At 54.5% G+C, this 13310-nt stretch overlaps 2 protein-coding genes across 2 annotated transcripts; both read left to right on the top strand.

The window, feature by feature from the left end:
- Positions 1-2207: 2207 nt before the first annotated feature.
- On the top strand, positions 2208-5729 carry LOC310844871 (uncharacterized protein). Its single transcript, XM_083739592.1, has 2 exons — positions 2208-2288; positions 3719-5729. The coding sequence occupies exons 1-2, from the start codon at positions 2256-2258 to the stop codon at positions 5393-5395; spliced, it is 1710 nt and encodes a 569-aa protein (XP_083595718.1). The 5' UTR covers positions 2208-2255; the 3' UTR covers positions 5396-5729.
- Positions 5730-8163: 2434 nt separating this feature from the next.
- LOC310844782 (uncharacterized protein) lies at positions 8164-12899 on the top strand. Its single transcript, XM_083739344.1, has 2 exons — positions 8164-8267; positions 9988-12899. Exons 1-2 carry the CDS (start codon positions 8248-8250, stop codon positions 12602-12604), a joined length of 2637 nt encoding a protein of 878 aa, XP_083595470.1. The 5' UTR covers positions 8164-8247; the 3' UTR covers positions 12605-12899.
- Positions 12900-13310: the final 411 nt, after the last annotated feature.

Raw genomic sequence — 13310 nt, 5'->3', positions numbered from 1 at the left:
GGATGTTTTTAGGTCTGCTTCATGACATCGGTGTACATATGGTGGTGAATTGGGTGCAACAGCCCTGCAGTGTCGGCCACATTTGCAGGTTGGAGGCAGGGCTGAGGCTGGTATTTCCAGGCTGAAACTCACTATATATAAACTGCTTCTCAGGCAGCCGTGAAGTTCAGGGTCCTTAAATTGCCCCCTCCAGACCAAAATCTCAGAGTGCATCAGCCCTATACATTTAAAGCACATCCAGCACACATGGAATTGAATAATAGAATTGTAGAGTTGGAGGGGACCCCCAAAGGACATCCAGCCCAGCCCCCCGCATTGCAGGAAACTCAGCTAAAGCATGACAGCAACAAACCTCTGCTTAAAAACCTCCAAGGAAGGAGAATCCCCATCTCCTGAGTTCTTCCCGATGTTGGGTCTCCTTTCTGGTTACTTGAATCTGTTGATTTGGGTCCTCCCTTCTGGACCAGGAGAGAACAAACTTGCTCCCTCTTCCATGGGGCAGCCCTTGAGATATTGGAAGACGACTCTCTCGTGCTGCCTCTAAAACACCTACTTCTCCAGGTTACTACTACTACGAATAATAATATTTATTATTTATACCCTGCTCATCTGGCTGGGTTTCCCCAGCCACTCTGGGTGGCTTCCAACCGAATATTAAAAACAAGACATCTGGTGGAAGGGCTTTCCACAGGGCGGGCGCCACCACTGAGAAGGCCCTCTGCCTGGTTCCCTGTAACCTCACTTCTTGCAGCGAGGGAACCCGCAGAAGGCCCTCGGAGCTGGACCTCAGCTGGATGATGGAGCTGGTTTGACTTCCAGTCCTGTGGCTGCTGTGAACTCTGGAGCCAAACAGTGGAGAATCTCCCAAGCCCCACACTTCTCACAGCAATGCGCAAATCCCTCCTGTGCTCAGGGGGCTGCTGCGGGGTCCAAGTCGAGGGCTCAGCATGCAGGCGGAGCAGCAGCAGCAGGGCTGGCTCTCTTGCCCACGGGCCCAGCCAAGAGTCCTCCGGAGGTGGCAGCAGGAGTGGCGTGGGGTGAGTGAATGAGTGCGTGACTGTCCTCGGTGCCCAGGCAAGCATGGCAACTCTGGCTCCCTGAGATACCAGGTATTGTGGGGTGGTTCCCCTCATCCCGCATCTGGTCCTTTGAAGGCAAAACAGCCCTGGGTAGTTTTAATTGAAGAGCAGCCCAGAAGTGTTTGGAGGGAAGGAATTAAGGAACGACTGGCGGTTTCTGCCGCATGCCAGGCCGGCCTCCGCATATTGCAAAATCAAACCTTCCTCTGTTATTTGCTGTTCTCCAAAAAGCGAAAAACATACTGATTAAGCACGGGGTGGGGATCCTCTTCTCCCTTTTATTTTCTGCACCAGATAAGGCAGGAGAGGCCCTTTGTAGGGGCTGCTCTTTAGAGGAAGGCAAAACCGCTATTAACTTTCGTGCTCAGAAGCAGAAGCTGCTCAGCCTCTCCCACTCGCTCCCCTCGAGGATTGAAGGCACCAAAAGTGGTTCCCTAACTTTTAGGCAAGGGTGGAGGAAGGGGGTGCGGGATGCCCCGGGTGTCACCACTGAGGGGTGACAAAATGCCAGGCGGCACTCACTGCGGGGCCTGCAGTGCGCCTGAGCCATGCGTCTCTCCTGGGAGTAATGCAGTGGCTTGGGCACCCGCAGGCTCCAAAATCCAATGAAAACTATTCAGCGTAATTAATTCAGCAACAAAGTCTCATTTTTACACCTCCAGCACCCCCTCCTTCCCCTCCTTGGTTCTCACAGGAGCTGACCAGATTCCCCAAAGGGAAACCACAGCATGATTCGAACACAAGAGCAACACTCTCCCCTCCTGTGGCTTCAGAAGCATCGCTGTCTCTATCTGTGGGGGCAGAGCAGAGCCATCCTGGCTGGGAGCCATCGACAGCCCTCTTCTCCTCCATGAACTTGTCCTAGGATACTTTGAGAGAGATCTTTTTGAGAGAGGCAGCTTGCCAAACCCTGGGATGGCAGGGCCCGATCTCGGCAAGGGCAGAGTCGTGCCCCCCCAGGTGCCTCTGCTCCCTCCAGGCAGTCCCTCCTGCTGCCTGTTTGCCCAGAGGCCAGTGCCCTCCCCGCCCCCTCTGAGGCCACCGGCCCTTGCCCGGAATCTGCGGGGACCCAGGACGGGCCTCCGATAAGCAGGACCGCCAGGTCCGTCCCACTTGGCGGGTCAGTGACTTCCCATCTTGGCTGGCAAACACCGCAGAGCGAGGGAGGACGGCACCATGGCTCTGCCTGAGGGCCTGGACCCGCCCAGGGTGAGTGCCCAGGGGTCCCCCCAAATGGGCAGGAGCAAACCAAGCCCCCCTTTTAGCAGAGGGTGGGGTGGGCAGGGCAAAGGGGTCTGGGCTCTCAGTTGAGGGGGTTCTCTCATTGCTGGGGAGAGCAATGGGTCTCCTCAAAGGTCGCTCCTCAAAGGTGGTGGAGGGTTTTAAGCAGAATTGGGGGGGGGGGATTCTGAAGCTGTGATTCCTCCATGGCAGGGCAATTGGGCTAGATCACCCTCCCACTCTACAATTCTGTGATTTGGGTGCGACTGCTCAGATTTGAGCCCTGCCAGCAGGGAGTGAGAATCCGGTCTAAGGCTGTTCCTGCACCAGATATGTGAAGCAGATCAGAGGATCCTGGGACCCGTAGTTTGTGAAGGGTGCTGGGGATTGTAGCTCTGTGAGGGCTAAACTACTGTTCCCATTGGTGTGTGTGTGTGTGTGTGTGTGTGTTTTAGGGGCGGAATGCACTTTGAACGTGCTTTAAGGGTAAGGCAGAGGCTGGTGCCCCTTGTGCCATTGCACAAGGACGGTCCAACATCCCGTGCCCCAATTTGTTATGGCAGGGGGGAGTGGGCAGAGGGAAGCCCCCAGCCACTGGCTTACAGGAGAGGCAGGGGGAGGGGACCTGGTGCCCTTGTCCATCGCTGGCATTTTTCTAAAAAATGAAATGCCCTCCTCGTTCTCTGTGTTGCGTCAGAGGTCTCTCCCAACAAAGAAATGAGGATTTTCCCCTTACAGCAAAAAACCACCAATAGTGTCTCTCACATATGTAGGAAGACACAGGACTCTTGCCAGCAACTGGCAGAAAAAGGCCCCAGTCAGTGACACTGATTAGCAGTCAAGGCAAATTATTCATTATCATCATTTCATAAAATGTCTACACTTCTTAACTGCAAAAAACACACAAAACCATCCACACCCTCAAAGTGGCTTACATAAAGATGAAACTATAAAATCAAGAAAAGTTTACAAGAACAGTTTTAAATCATATAAAAAGTTAAAATACTGAAAGAGCTTTAAATTCACACCAGCTTTTCAAGCATCTGGACAGGCTTGAAGAATGTTTTTAGGCAAGAAAGTTTTTAGAAAGGTGTTAAAAAGAGACCAGAGAAAGTGCCTGTGTGGTATCAAGTGGCAGGGAGTTCCAGAGGGTAGGGGCTGCCACTTCTACTTCTTTCTTTGGCAATCCCTCAAAGCCGAGTAAGATTGTCTTCCATGAACAGTGAGTCCGTAAGTGACTGTGGAGGCCAATTCTGGATCCGCACCTCCTTCCACAGCGGGCAGCATTTTCTCTTTAGCCTCCTGGGCCAGCCTGGCCTCAGAGCTCTCCTGCGCTCAGTGGTGGAACAGCACATCCTCTCCTGCCTTCCTGAACATCCCCACACTCACTGGCCTTCCTTTGCCTTCCTCTCCCGCAGGGCAAATGGGTGGCCGTCGGGCACGTCCTGCTGCTTTGCCTCTCGGCCCTGGCACAGCCCGGTGGCCCCGCCGTTCCCTGCCCGGCTCTGTGCCAGTGCTTTGGGAACCTGACCGTCTTCTGCTCGGATGAAGGTCTGGAGGACATCCCCGAGGGGGTGCCCGCCAGCGCCACCCAGCTCTTCTTCGTGGGCGCCCCCCTGTTCTCGCTTCAGAGCGGGGCTTTCGCCAACAGAACCGGCAGCCGCCGTCTCGCCAAACTCGCCTTCCTGGGCAGCCCCCTCGAGTCTCTGGAACCCGCGGCTTTCGAGGGGCTGCCGGAGCTCCGGGAGCTGGAGATCTCGTCCAGCCAGCTGAGCGCTCTGAGCGGAGAGGCCTTTCTGGGCTTGACCAACCTCAGCACCCTCGCCGTCAAGTTCAGCCCCATCAAAAGCCTGGAGACGGAGCTGTTCAGCAACACGCCGCGCCTAGAAGCCCTCCACCTCCAGGGGAACGAGGTCGGGTCTCTGCCCCAGGACGTCTTCCGCCCGCTGTCATCCCTCAAGACCCTCACCTTGTCCCAAAACCACCTCGCGGAGCTGCTCGCGGAGGTCTTCGGCCCGCTTTCGGCCCTGCGGGTGCTGAAGTTGAGCGACAACCGCCTGGCTGGCCTCTCCGCCGGCCTCTTCGGCCCCCTGAGAGAGCTCCGGGAGCTCTTCTTGGACGGCAACGCCCTGGCAGAGCTGCCCCCGGGCACCTTCGCCCCGCTGAGCGCCCTGACGCGCCTCCACCTCCAGCACAACGCCCTGGAGCGCCTGCCAGCCGCCGTCTTCTCCGCCCAGCGCAACCTCACCTTCCTCTACCTGGACGGCAACCGCTTGGCGGAGCTGCCCGACGGGCTCTTCCAGGGCACCCCTCACCTCGCCGAGCTCTCCCTGGCAGGCAACCATCTCCAGAGCATCCCCGAGGGGCTGTTTGGCGACCTGGGCAGCCTGGCGTTCCTGGGGCTATCGCACAACCGCCTCACCCACCTGTCCGCCGGGGTCTTCCAGGGCCTGAGCGCCCTTGCCAGGCTGCAGCTGAGCCACAACAACCTCACCGCCCTGCCGAGGGGCGTCTTTGCCAACCTCACCACCCTGGAGGCTTTAGACCTGTCCCACAACCATCTGGCCACCCTGTCGGAGGGGGTCTTCGAGGGCAACGTCATCCTGGCCAACGTGGCCCTGAAGGGCAACCCCTGGACGTGCGACTGCCACCTGGCCCCCCTGAAAGACTGGCTCCAGGACACGGACCCCCTGATCAACGCGCGGGCCTTGTGCAGGAGCCCGGCTCACCTCCAGGGGCTGAGCCTGCCGGCCGTGCAGAAAGAGCAGCTGGTCTGTCGGCGGGGCCCCGCGCCCTCCCGGTGCCGGGCGGAGCCGGGGATGGGGATGGAGGAGACCTCCGCGGAACCCAGCGCCCGCCCTCCGTGCGCCTACCAGGATCCGGCAGGTGCCATCCACATGGCGTGCGACCGTGACGCTTGCCACCAGCTGAGCCTGAGTCTCCCGCCGGGAGAGAGCCTGCAGGAGGCAGGGCAGCGTTTCAGCAAGGACTGGATCCTGGACTCGGGCTGCGGCGCCGTGAGGGTCCGGGTGGCTGTGAGCATCGAGCCCCTGCCCGGAGGGGAGGCGGTGGCAGACCCCTCGGAAGCCCCCTGAGGCCGGCATCCCCTGCCCCCCGGAGAGAGGGGGCTCCAGCCCCACCTGAGCCGTGCTGCATCCTCACTGCAGGGCTGTCGTCAGGACGTGCTTGGCATCATCACAGACGCTAACAGAAACCGACGCCTTTGTGACCCAAATCAGGCTTTGTCTATGTAGTTTGATCTGCGGGTCTCCCCAGGATCCCAAAGGTCACCCAGTGGGGATTCTGAAAGCATGGATCCACTGCCTCCCAGGGCAGGGTCGGGGTCTACGTCTTGTAGGATTTGCTGCCTGAAGCAGCAATTATATATTTTGTCACTTTCATTTCATATAATAAACCAAGCTTTCTTTATTCCTTTTGTGTGGGAACTTCTTGTGGGCATGGGGTAAGGGTAAGCACACATTCATACCTGGGCATAGGTTATAACTCCAGCAAAATATAATAGTAGTAGTAGTAGTAATAATAATAATAATAATAATAATAATAAAAATAATAATAATAAAAATAAAAAATTATGAAAATGGCCCACAGATAGTATTTAACACCTACCAGATTGGCGAAAATGTCTAAAAAAAAGAAAAAGGTATGTGTTGGAAGTGTAATGAAATTGAGGGATCTTTTAGTCACATGTCCTGTAAAATAATTAAAGAATCTTTGGAAACTATATATAATGAATTATAAAAGATATTTAAAAATCTTTCCCCCAAACACCTGACATTTTTCTCATGGGGATGATAACAACAGAGGTCCCCAAAAAAGAAGAGAGTTTACTACTATACACTACGTCCACAGCTAGAACCTTCTTGGCACAAAGGTGGAGAGGTCTAGTACAGCATTCCTAGAGTGGACATGCAAGGGGATGCTTTGTACCAGCCAGCAGGTCAACTTCCTGTTTCCTCCTGCGCTGGGGCAAACTTCCTCTGCATGTGCCTAGAGATGGGCGTGACCTTACCTGTCCAGGTAACACAAAAGGGCAAGGCACAAAGCCCTCTCTCTCTGTCTCTGACTCTGTTCCTCGAAGAAGCAACATCTCTTTAGCTAGAGATGCCTTGTTGCTTCCAGCCAACAGAGCACAAAGGGACTATCTCCTTATGGGATAGATTCCATGTGTATATACGTTTGTAACGTAAGTCTGCCTTCTGGGATCCATCTGTGAACCGACTGAATGTGAGTAAACTTCTTTTATACTTTTTACACAAGTCTGTGTCGTGTCCATTCTTTTTAAGAGGGACATAAAGGAATTACCAGGAATCTTATACCGAAAGGCTAGAACTAGCCTGCTGCAAGCTAACCAATGTGCAATTTAAAAGGGGGATGTTAGAACTCTGCTATGTTATAGAACTTGCCAGCACAAGTTAGGAAGGATATTATTCAACAATATATCCTCTCCTGCCACCCTGAACATTCCCACAGTACCCACTCAGGAAGAATGGCAGTGCAAAATGATTGAATATGCTGAACTGGCTGGTCTGAGGAACCGGATAAGAGAAAACGAAGATAAGGAATATAAGGAGGAATGGATAATATTTATTGACTATTTCAAGAACCAGTGTAGAGAAATACATACAGCTTAGCAGGTCTTGAGTAAATCCAGCAGAGCTGAAATAGAATATTTAATAGGTAACAAATTGGATGATTGAAAATATGTGGATTACAGGGAGTAGCAGAAAAGCAAAGGAATCAGGAAAAAGGCGGAAGGGAAGTCATTTGGTATATGTATACATGCTGTATTTGGTACGAAGTTTTAAGTGGGACGGGGGGTGGGAGGGAAGGGGAGGGGGTTAAATATGCTCTCTCTTCCAGTTTTGGAAAATACAAATAAAAAATAAAAAACAAGATAGGAAAAGGTAGTAAGGGAACACCTAGCTACTTTTAAGGAATTCAAATCTCCAGGGCCTGATGAGCTTCACCCAATGGTACTAAAGGAGCCTGCAGGTGTAATTTCAGAGCCTGTGTCTATGATCTCTGAGAATTCTTGGAGAACAGGCGAGGTCCCTACAGACTGGAGGCAGGCAAATGTTGTCCTCATCTTCAAAAAGAGGAGAAAAGGAAGACCCAGGTACCGTAACTACCGACCAGTGAGCTGGACATTGAAACCCGGAACGGTCCTAGAACAGATAATTCCACAGTTGGTCTGTGAGCATGTAGAAAAGCCTATACTATACTGGGACACGGGTGGCACTGTAGGTTAAACCACAGAGCTGGGGGTTTGCTGATCAGAAGGTTGGAGGTTCGAATCCCCGCAATGACGGGGTGAGCTCCCGTTGCTCGGTCCCTGCTCCTGCCAGTCTAGCAGTTCGAAAGCACGTCAAAGTGCAAGTAGATAAATAGGTACAGCTCCGGTGGGAAGGTAAACGGCGTTTCCGTGTGCGGCTTAGTCCTGCTGGCCACATGACCCGGAAGCTGCACGCCGGCTCCCTCGGCCAATAAAGCAAGATGAGCGCCGCAACCCCAGAGTCGGCCACGACGGGACCTAATGGTCAGGGGTCCCTTTACCTTATAATATACTGAGATGCTTAAATGTTTCTTGGGTTGTCCTTGAATCTTCCTGTTCACTTGCCACCTTTTCCTGCCTCTCCAGGGCGGCCTGCCCCACCCCCGGAGAACCCCTGTGCTGGAGGGGTCCCATCTAACTCTGCAATTCTATGGTCCCAGAGGGACCTTTCCAGTTACGAGCCAGGCCCAGGCCTTGGCAGATGCCCAGTTTTGTGACAAGAATTCGTCACCCGGGACCTTTATCTCACCAGGCAGACCTGCCCAACATCTGCGCAGGGCAGATCTTCGCCTCCTGGGCGCTGGAAGCCTCCCTCAGATAAGGCTGGAGGCGCTTCACTCGGCAGCCTGTGCACGACTCTCCCGGCTCAGCCAAATGTCCGGCAACCGATCTTGGTAAGTGCTGAAAGGCTCCCTGGGGCTTGGAAGGAGCTTCCTCCCTGACCTTCTCCAGCCCATCTCTCTGCCCACCAGGCTGCTGCTCTGCTCTGGGCTCCTGCTGCCTGGAAGGGGGCTCAAAGCTTCAGAACAGGGCTAGGCAACCTAAGGCCCACGGAGGTCGTTTAACCGGCCCACGAGCCGCCTGCTCGGCGAGTTCCCCCACGCTGCACTAAATCAGCACAGCACGGCACGGGGACTTGCTTCTACGGCGCCAGAAATAGACACAGACACTGCTGGAAATTGTGGGCATGTGCGCTCACTCACACGCACAATCCACCCCACAGAGGGATCTCCGCTGGAGGGAATCGGCCCAGGGGAGGTAAACCTTGCCGACCCCTGGTTCAGAGAGACCGGCTCACCCGCAAGCGTGCCAAAGCTCACCTGCATCCACTCGGCCGCCTCCAGCAGTGGAATTGGCACTGTAATCCCTGTTTGGCCTTTGCAAGATCTGATCTATTGGGCTGTGGAACTCCCTGCCTCTTGAGATCAAGCGGGTGCCTTTGCTGCCCTCTTTGGGGCACCTGCTAAAAAGCGTCCTTGTCTAGGCAAGCCTGCCCAGCTGTTTAGAAATGCTGGTAGGAATGTGAATCCATTTTAGCATTTTAACTTTCTGAATGTCTGCCTGATTTTCTTGTTTTATCTTTCTGTAACTGCTTTGAGGTTGCTGTTTTTTAAGAAAACAAAAACCGTGTATAAATTTAGTGAACTAAACAACGGATCCCCGCCTGTCAGCTCCCTTGCTGTGCACACGTGTGTGGGTTTTGTGTGTTTGTGCGAAGCTAGAGCAGCTGCTTTGCATTCAGAACGTGCAAGTTTCCGTCCCCTGGCTGAAATTTGGGAGAGCTTCTGCCAGTCAGTGCAGGCAGTATGGAGTAGGTTAGAGGGACGGCAGCTGCCTCTGCTCTTTGGGGAGGGAGGACCCAGCTGGAGGGAGGATCAGGATTCTTCTGAGTATTTTAAAGCGACGGTTGTTTCTAGTGGTTGGGAGGGAAAATATAAGAGAGCCGTGAGTCAGGGGCTCCATTTCTCCCTCCCCTGCTTAACCACCATTCTTCCTCTCTGCCAGAAGTCCTGCCTTTGGGGTCGGAAGGCTGCTTGTGGGGGGAATGGAGGCTCAGGGGTCTGGCTGGGAGAAGGCTTTGGCCGGAGGCAGGGGGCCGGGTCTGCTGCTTGTTTGGACTCTTCAGTGTTAACGGAGAAATCTGAGGGCTCCCTTGGACAAAAGAACAAGGACACCAGCCAGGAAACTATCTCATAAGGAGACCGTCCCTTTGTCCTTTCTTGGCTGGAGCCAAGAGAGCATCTTTGGCTAAGCAGATGTTGCTTCTTCAATGTCAAAGAGAGAGATGGCTGCCCTGCCCTGTGCTTTTGTCGTTACCTGCACAGGTGAGGCCATGCCTACCTCTAGTCACATGCAGAGGAGGTCTGTCCCAGCCCAGAAGGAAACAGGAAGTTGACCTGCTGGCTGGACAAACATTCCTCCCCATGTGCAAACATGTTCACTCTAGGGATGTTGTACTTGACTGCTCCCACAAAACAGCAGAGTGTGAAGGAGCTGGGGGACGTGCATGATTCAGCAGACCCCAGGAATCAGGGCGCTCCAGCTGCAGAGAGGCTTGCCAGATGTGCACTCTCTTGGTGAAAAGGCTAATGGGCACCTCTTGCTTTCTTCCAGGATGGTGCCCACAGTGGCCATTGTCGTCCTCCTCTGGCTGGCCTTTGGAACTGGCCAGAGCCCGCCCGCCTGCACAGGGGCCTACGACTGCCCCAAGGCCCACCAGGAAGTCTACACCAAACTAAGGGACGTGACGGAGATCCCAAAGGCCGCCAGCACCACCATCACCGAAATGATCTTTGTGCAAACCAGCCTAACAGAGATCAAGAGCGGAGCCTTCCGGAACATGCCTGGCCTGCAGAAAGTCCTGTTCATTGGCAACAAGATCAAAACAGTAGAGGTGGGGGCCTTTGATAACTTGGAGAAACTGGATGAGCTGGAAATCACGCAGGCTGAGCTGGACGCCCTCCCTGTGGGCACCTTCCGCTCTCTTCCTCGCTTGCAGAAGCTGAATCTGCGGGACTCTCAGATCAAGGGCCTCCAGAAAGGACTCTTTGAGGATCTCGGGGACCTGGAGGAGATCTACCTGCATATGAACGAGATCCCTGCTCTCCCTGAAGGCGTCTTTGATGGGCTCTCCAACCTGACCTTTTTGCACCTGGCCAGGAACAAGATTGCTGCCATCCCAGAGGACGTCTTCAAGGAACTTTCTCGGCTGAAGGTCCTCCGGCTGTACGAGAACGAGATCGGAGACCTCCCGGAGGGGAGCCTGGGCAGCCAGCAGGACCTGACGGAGCTCGGACTTCAGAAGAACAAGATCCGCATGCTGCCTCCCAGGGTGCTGAGGAACAAGCCCAACCTGGAGAAGCTTTTCCTGGAGCACAACCTCTTGGAGACCCTCCCGGATGAGGCCTTCTTCGGACTGAGGAAGCTGAAGCAGCTGACCCTGGCTTCCAACCGGCTGAAAGGTCTTCCCGGCCGGCTCTTTGGGCAGATGCCTTTGCTCACCCAGCTGGACTTGAGCAAGAACGCTTTGCAGGCTCTCCCAGCGGGGGTTTTTGCCAACCTCACGGGGCTCACAAAGCTCACCTTGTCCCACAACCAGCTGGCAGGCCTCCCTCTCGGTGTTTTCACAGGCCCCAGCAAACTCTCTGAGCTCAACTTGGAGGCAAACAAGCTCTCGTCTCTGGAGGGTCTCCTGCCACCTTCCCTCCTGGGGCTGAAGACCCTGAGGCTCCGCCAGAACCAGCTGGAGACCATCCCTCCGGGCCTCTTTGACAGCTTCACGAAGCTCACCTCCGTGTATCTCGGGGAGAATCTGTGGAGGTGTGACTGCCTCCTTCTCTACCTCCACCGATGGATGAGCAGCAATCCCAAAAAAGTGAAGGACGCCACAAAGGTCATGTGCGGAAGCCCCAAGGATCTGCAGGGCAAAGCAGTCAGTTCCTTGGCAGAAGATCAGCTGGTTTGCCCAACGACTGTGCCCATTCCAAGCACCGCTCTGCCCACAACCACTTTCCCTCCTCCTGCCACAACAAGGATGAGCACGACACTCCCCCCATCTCCTAAAAAAGCCACTGTTGCTGCAACCACCTCCGTTTCTGAGCCGGCCACCACCACAAATGCAGCCACAACCCTCCGAACCACAGAGGCTCTGACCTCAACTCCTCAAATCACCACCTCTGAGAGTCTCACTGAAACCTCACAGACCATGACCACCAGCGGGACATCCTCTGAAACCACCAGCATCACCAGCACAGGGGCTCCAACTCCTCCCATCTCCACCATCACCACTCAAAGTCCCACCTTAGCAGAGACAAGCCCTGAAATTGCCACCACCGCTGAGATCTCAAGCACAACCTCTGTGTCCATCACAACCCTGGCCACAACCCCCGAGGCAGCCACGACCATCGCTCACCTGCCACCCACAACCCCTCATATCACAACGACAACAAAGGTTCAGACCACGGCCCCTGAAATTACCAGCGCCAGGACTGTGGCTGCCACAGCTGTCTTCACAACTGGGATGTCACACACCACCCCTTCTGGTGCCACCACAACCACTCAGATCTCCACAACCATTGCCAGGGCAACCACCACAACTTCTGATGCCTCCACAAGCCGCCCTGGTACATCGGCCACCACACCTGTGCTCCCTGGGACAACCAGCAAGGCAGTCGCCACCACACCTTCACCGCTTGAGACCACCCCTATGGAGACATTCTCGTCGGTGGCAGCTTCCACAATGTGCCTTGACAACGTCAGTCTTCCAGGTAGATGCAGGTCTGGGTCTTTGTCTCCCGAACCGACAGCCAGGCTGGACCCGACTACACGTCCTGAGACGCCCCCGTCGCCCACCTCTGCTGTGACACAGGCTCCCCTGCCCACCACTGGCTGGGTGACAACCTCTCCAGCTGCTGCCAGCTGCACCTTTTGCTCCTCGGCTGTCACGCCAGCCAGGCCTTCCCTTCCTCTGAGCCCAAGGCCCGGCCGTCCAGCCAGCCCCCCTCAGCCCCTGTCCCAGAAAATCCAGGCCTGGGGCTCTTCGCTGAGTTCCAACTACCGGTACTGCAAGCTGTCTGCGATGATGTATTTGTCCATGCTGTGTCTTGAAATCTGCTGCACCGCTGCCTTGGCCAGGTTTGTCTACGCCCTGCACAGAGCCACACGCTCCATGGACTCGCCCACTGTGCCGGTCAAGCTGGTGAAGGTGAAGCCCAGAAGGATGAAGCTGTGATGGTGTTTGGCCACAGGAGAGACCTTCACTGTTAAGTTGTGGGTGAACATATCAGACGACACAGCGATTCTTCAAACAGCTCTTGTTTATTCACAGGCCAGAACAGAACTGAACTGAAGGGTTCAGCCAGCCTGCTTATATAGAGCTCCACTAGAACGCAACAGTAACCATTTTCTGTAATTATCCAATCACTGAACGTCACTTTCAGTCCCTTATTTGCATATGTGGACCTGAGTGAAAACTATCTACAGTATCCCCCTGCTGGCCCAGGGTGAGAACTTCAGTACATAACTTTCACAGGATGCTAGAATCGTAAGGCTGTCAGGGAGTCCAGGGGTCATCTCGCTCAAGCCCCTGCAATGCAGGAATCTCAGCTAGAGAATCCCTGACAGACGGTCCTCCAAGCTCTGTTTAGAAACCTCCAATGGATCCTAGATTGGCAGAGTTGGAAGGGATCCCCAGTGGTCATCTAGCCCAACCCCATGCAATGGAGGAATCATGGCAAATTAAATGAGGCAGGTGAAGCAGCAGGGGGGTGCAGAGACTTTGGGTTGGGGGGCTGACATTGCTTCAGGGGTGGATTTACACACAGGGGGAGATGCCATAAGTCAGTCAGAAATTCAATTCTTACAAAAGAAAAAAAAAGCTATGTAAATATCACATAGAAATAGTTTGCTCTCTGGCGTCATCTGGTGTTGCATGTTTA

Source organism: Podarcis gaigeae (genome assembly GCF_964106915.1).
Source record: "Podarcis gaigeae genome assembly, chromosome: 5".
Classification (NCBI taxonomy): Eukaryota; Metazoa; Chordata; class Lepidosauria; order Squamata; family Lacertidae; genus Podarcis; species Podarcis gaigeae.
This window is presented reverse-complemented; position numbering and strand designations above follow the sequence as displayed.

What these genes read in the sequence shown, in the direction of transcription:
- LOC310844871 (XM_083739592.1), top strand. Translation starts at nt 2,256, where the DNA reads ATGGCTCTGCCTGAGGGCCTGGACCCGCCCAGG. An exon ending in AGGGCCTGGACCCGCCCAGG is followed by an intron (nt 2,289 to 3,718) that starts GTGAGTGCCCAG and finishes CCTCTCCCGCAG; the next exon opens with GGCAAATGGGTGGCCGTCGG.
- LOC310844782 (XM_083739344.1), top strand. Translation starts at nt 8,248, where the DNA reads ATGTCCGGCAACCGATCTTG. An exon ending in ATGTCCGGCAACCGATCTTG is followed by an intron (nt 8,268 to 9,987) that starts GTAAGTGCTGAA and finishes GCTTTCTTCCAG; the next exon opens with GATGGTGCCCACAGTGGCCA.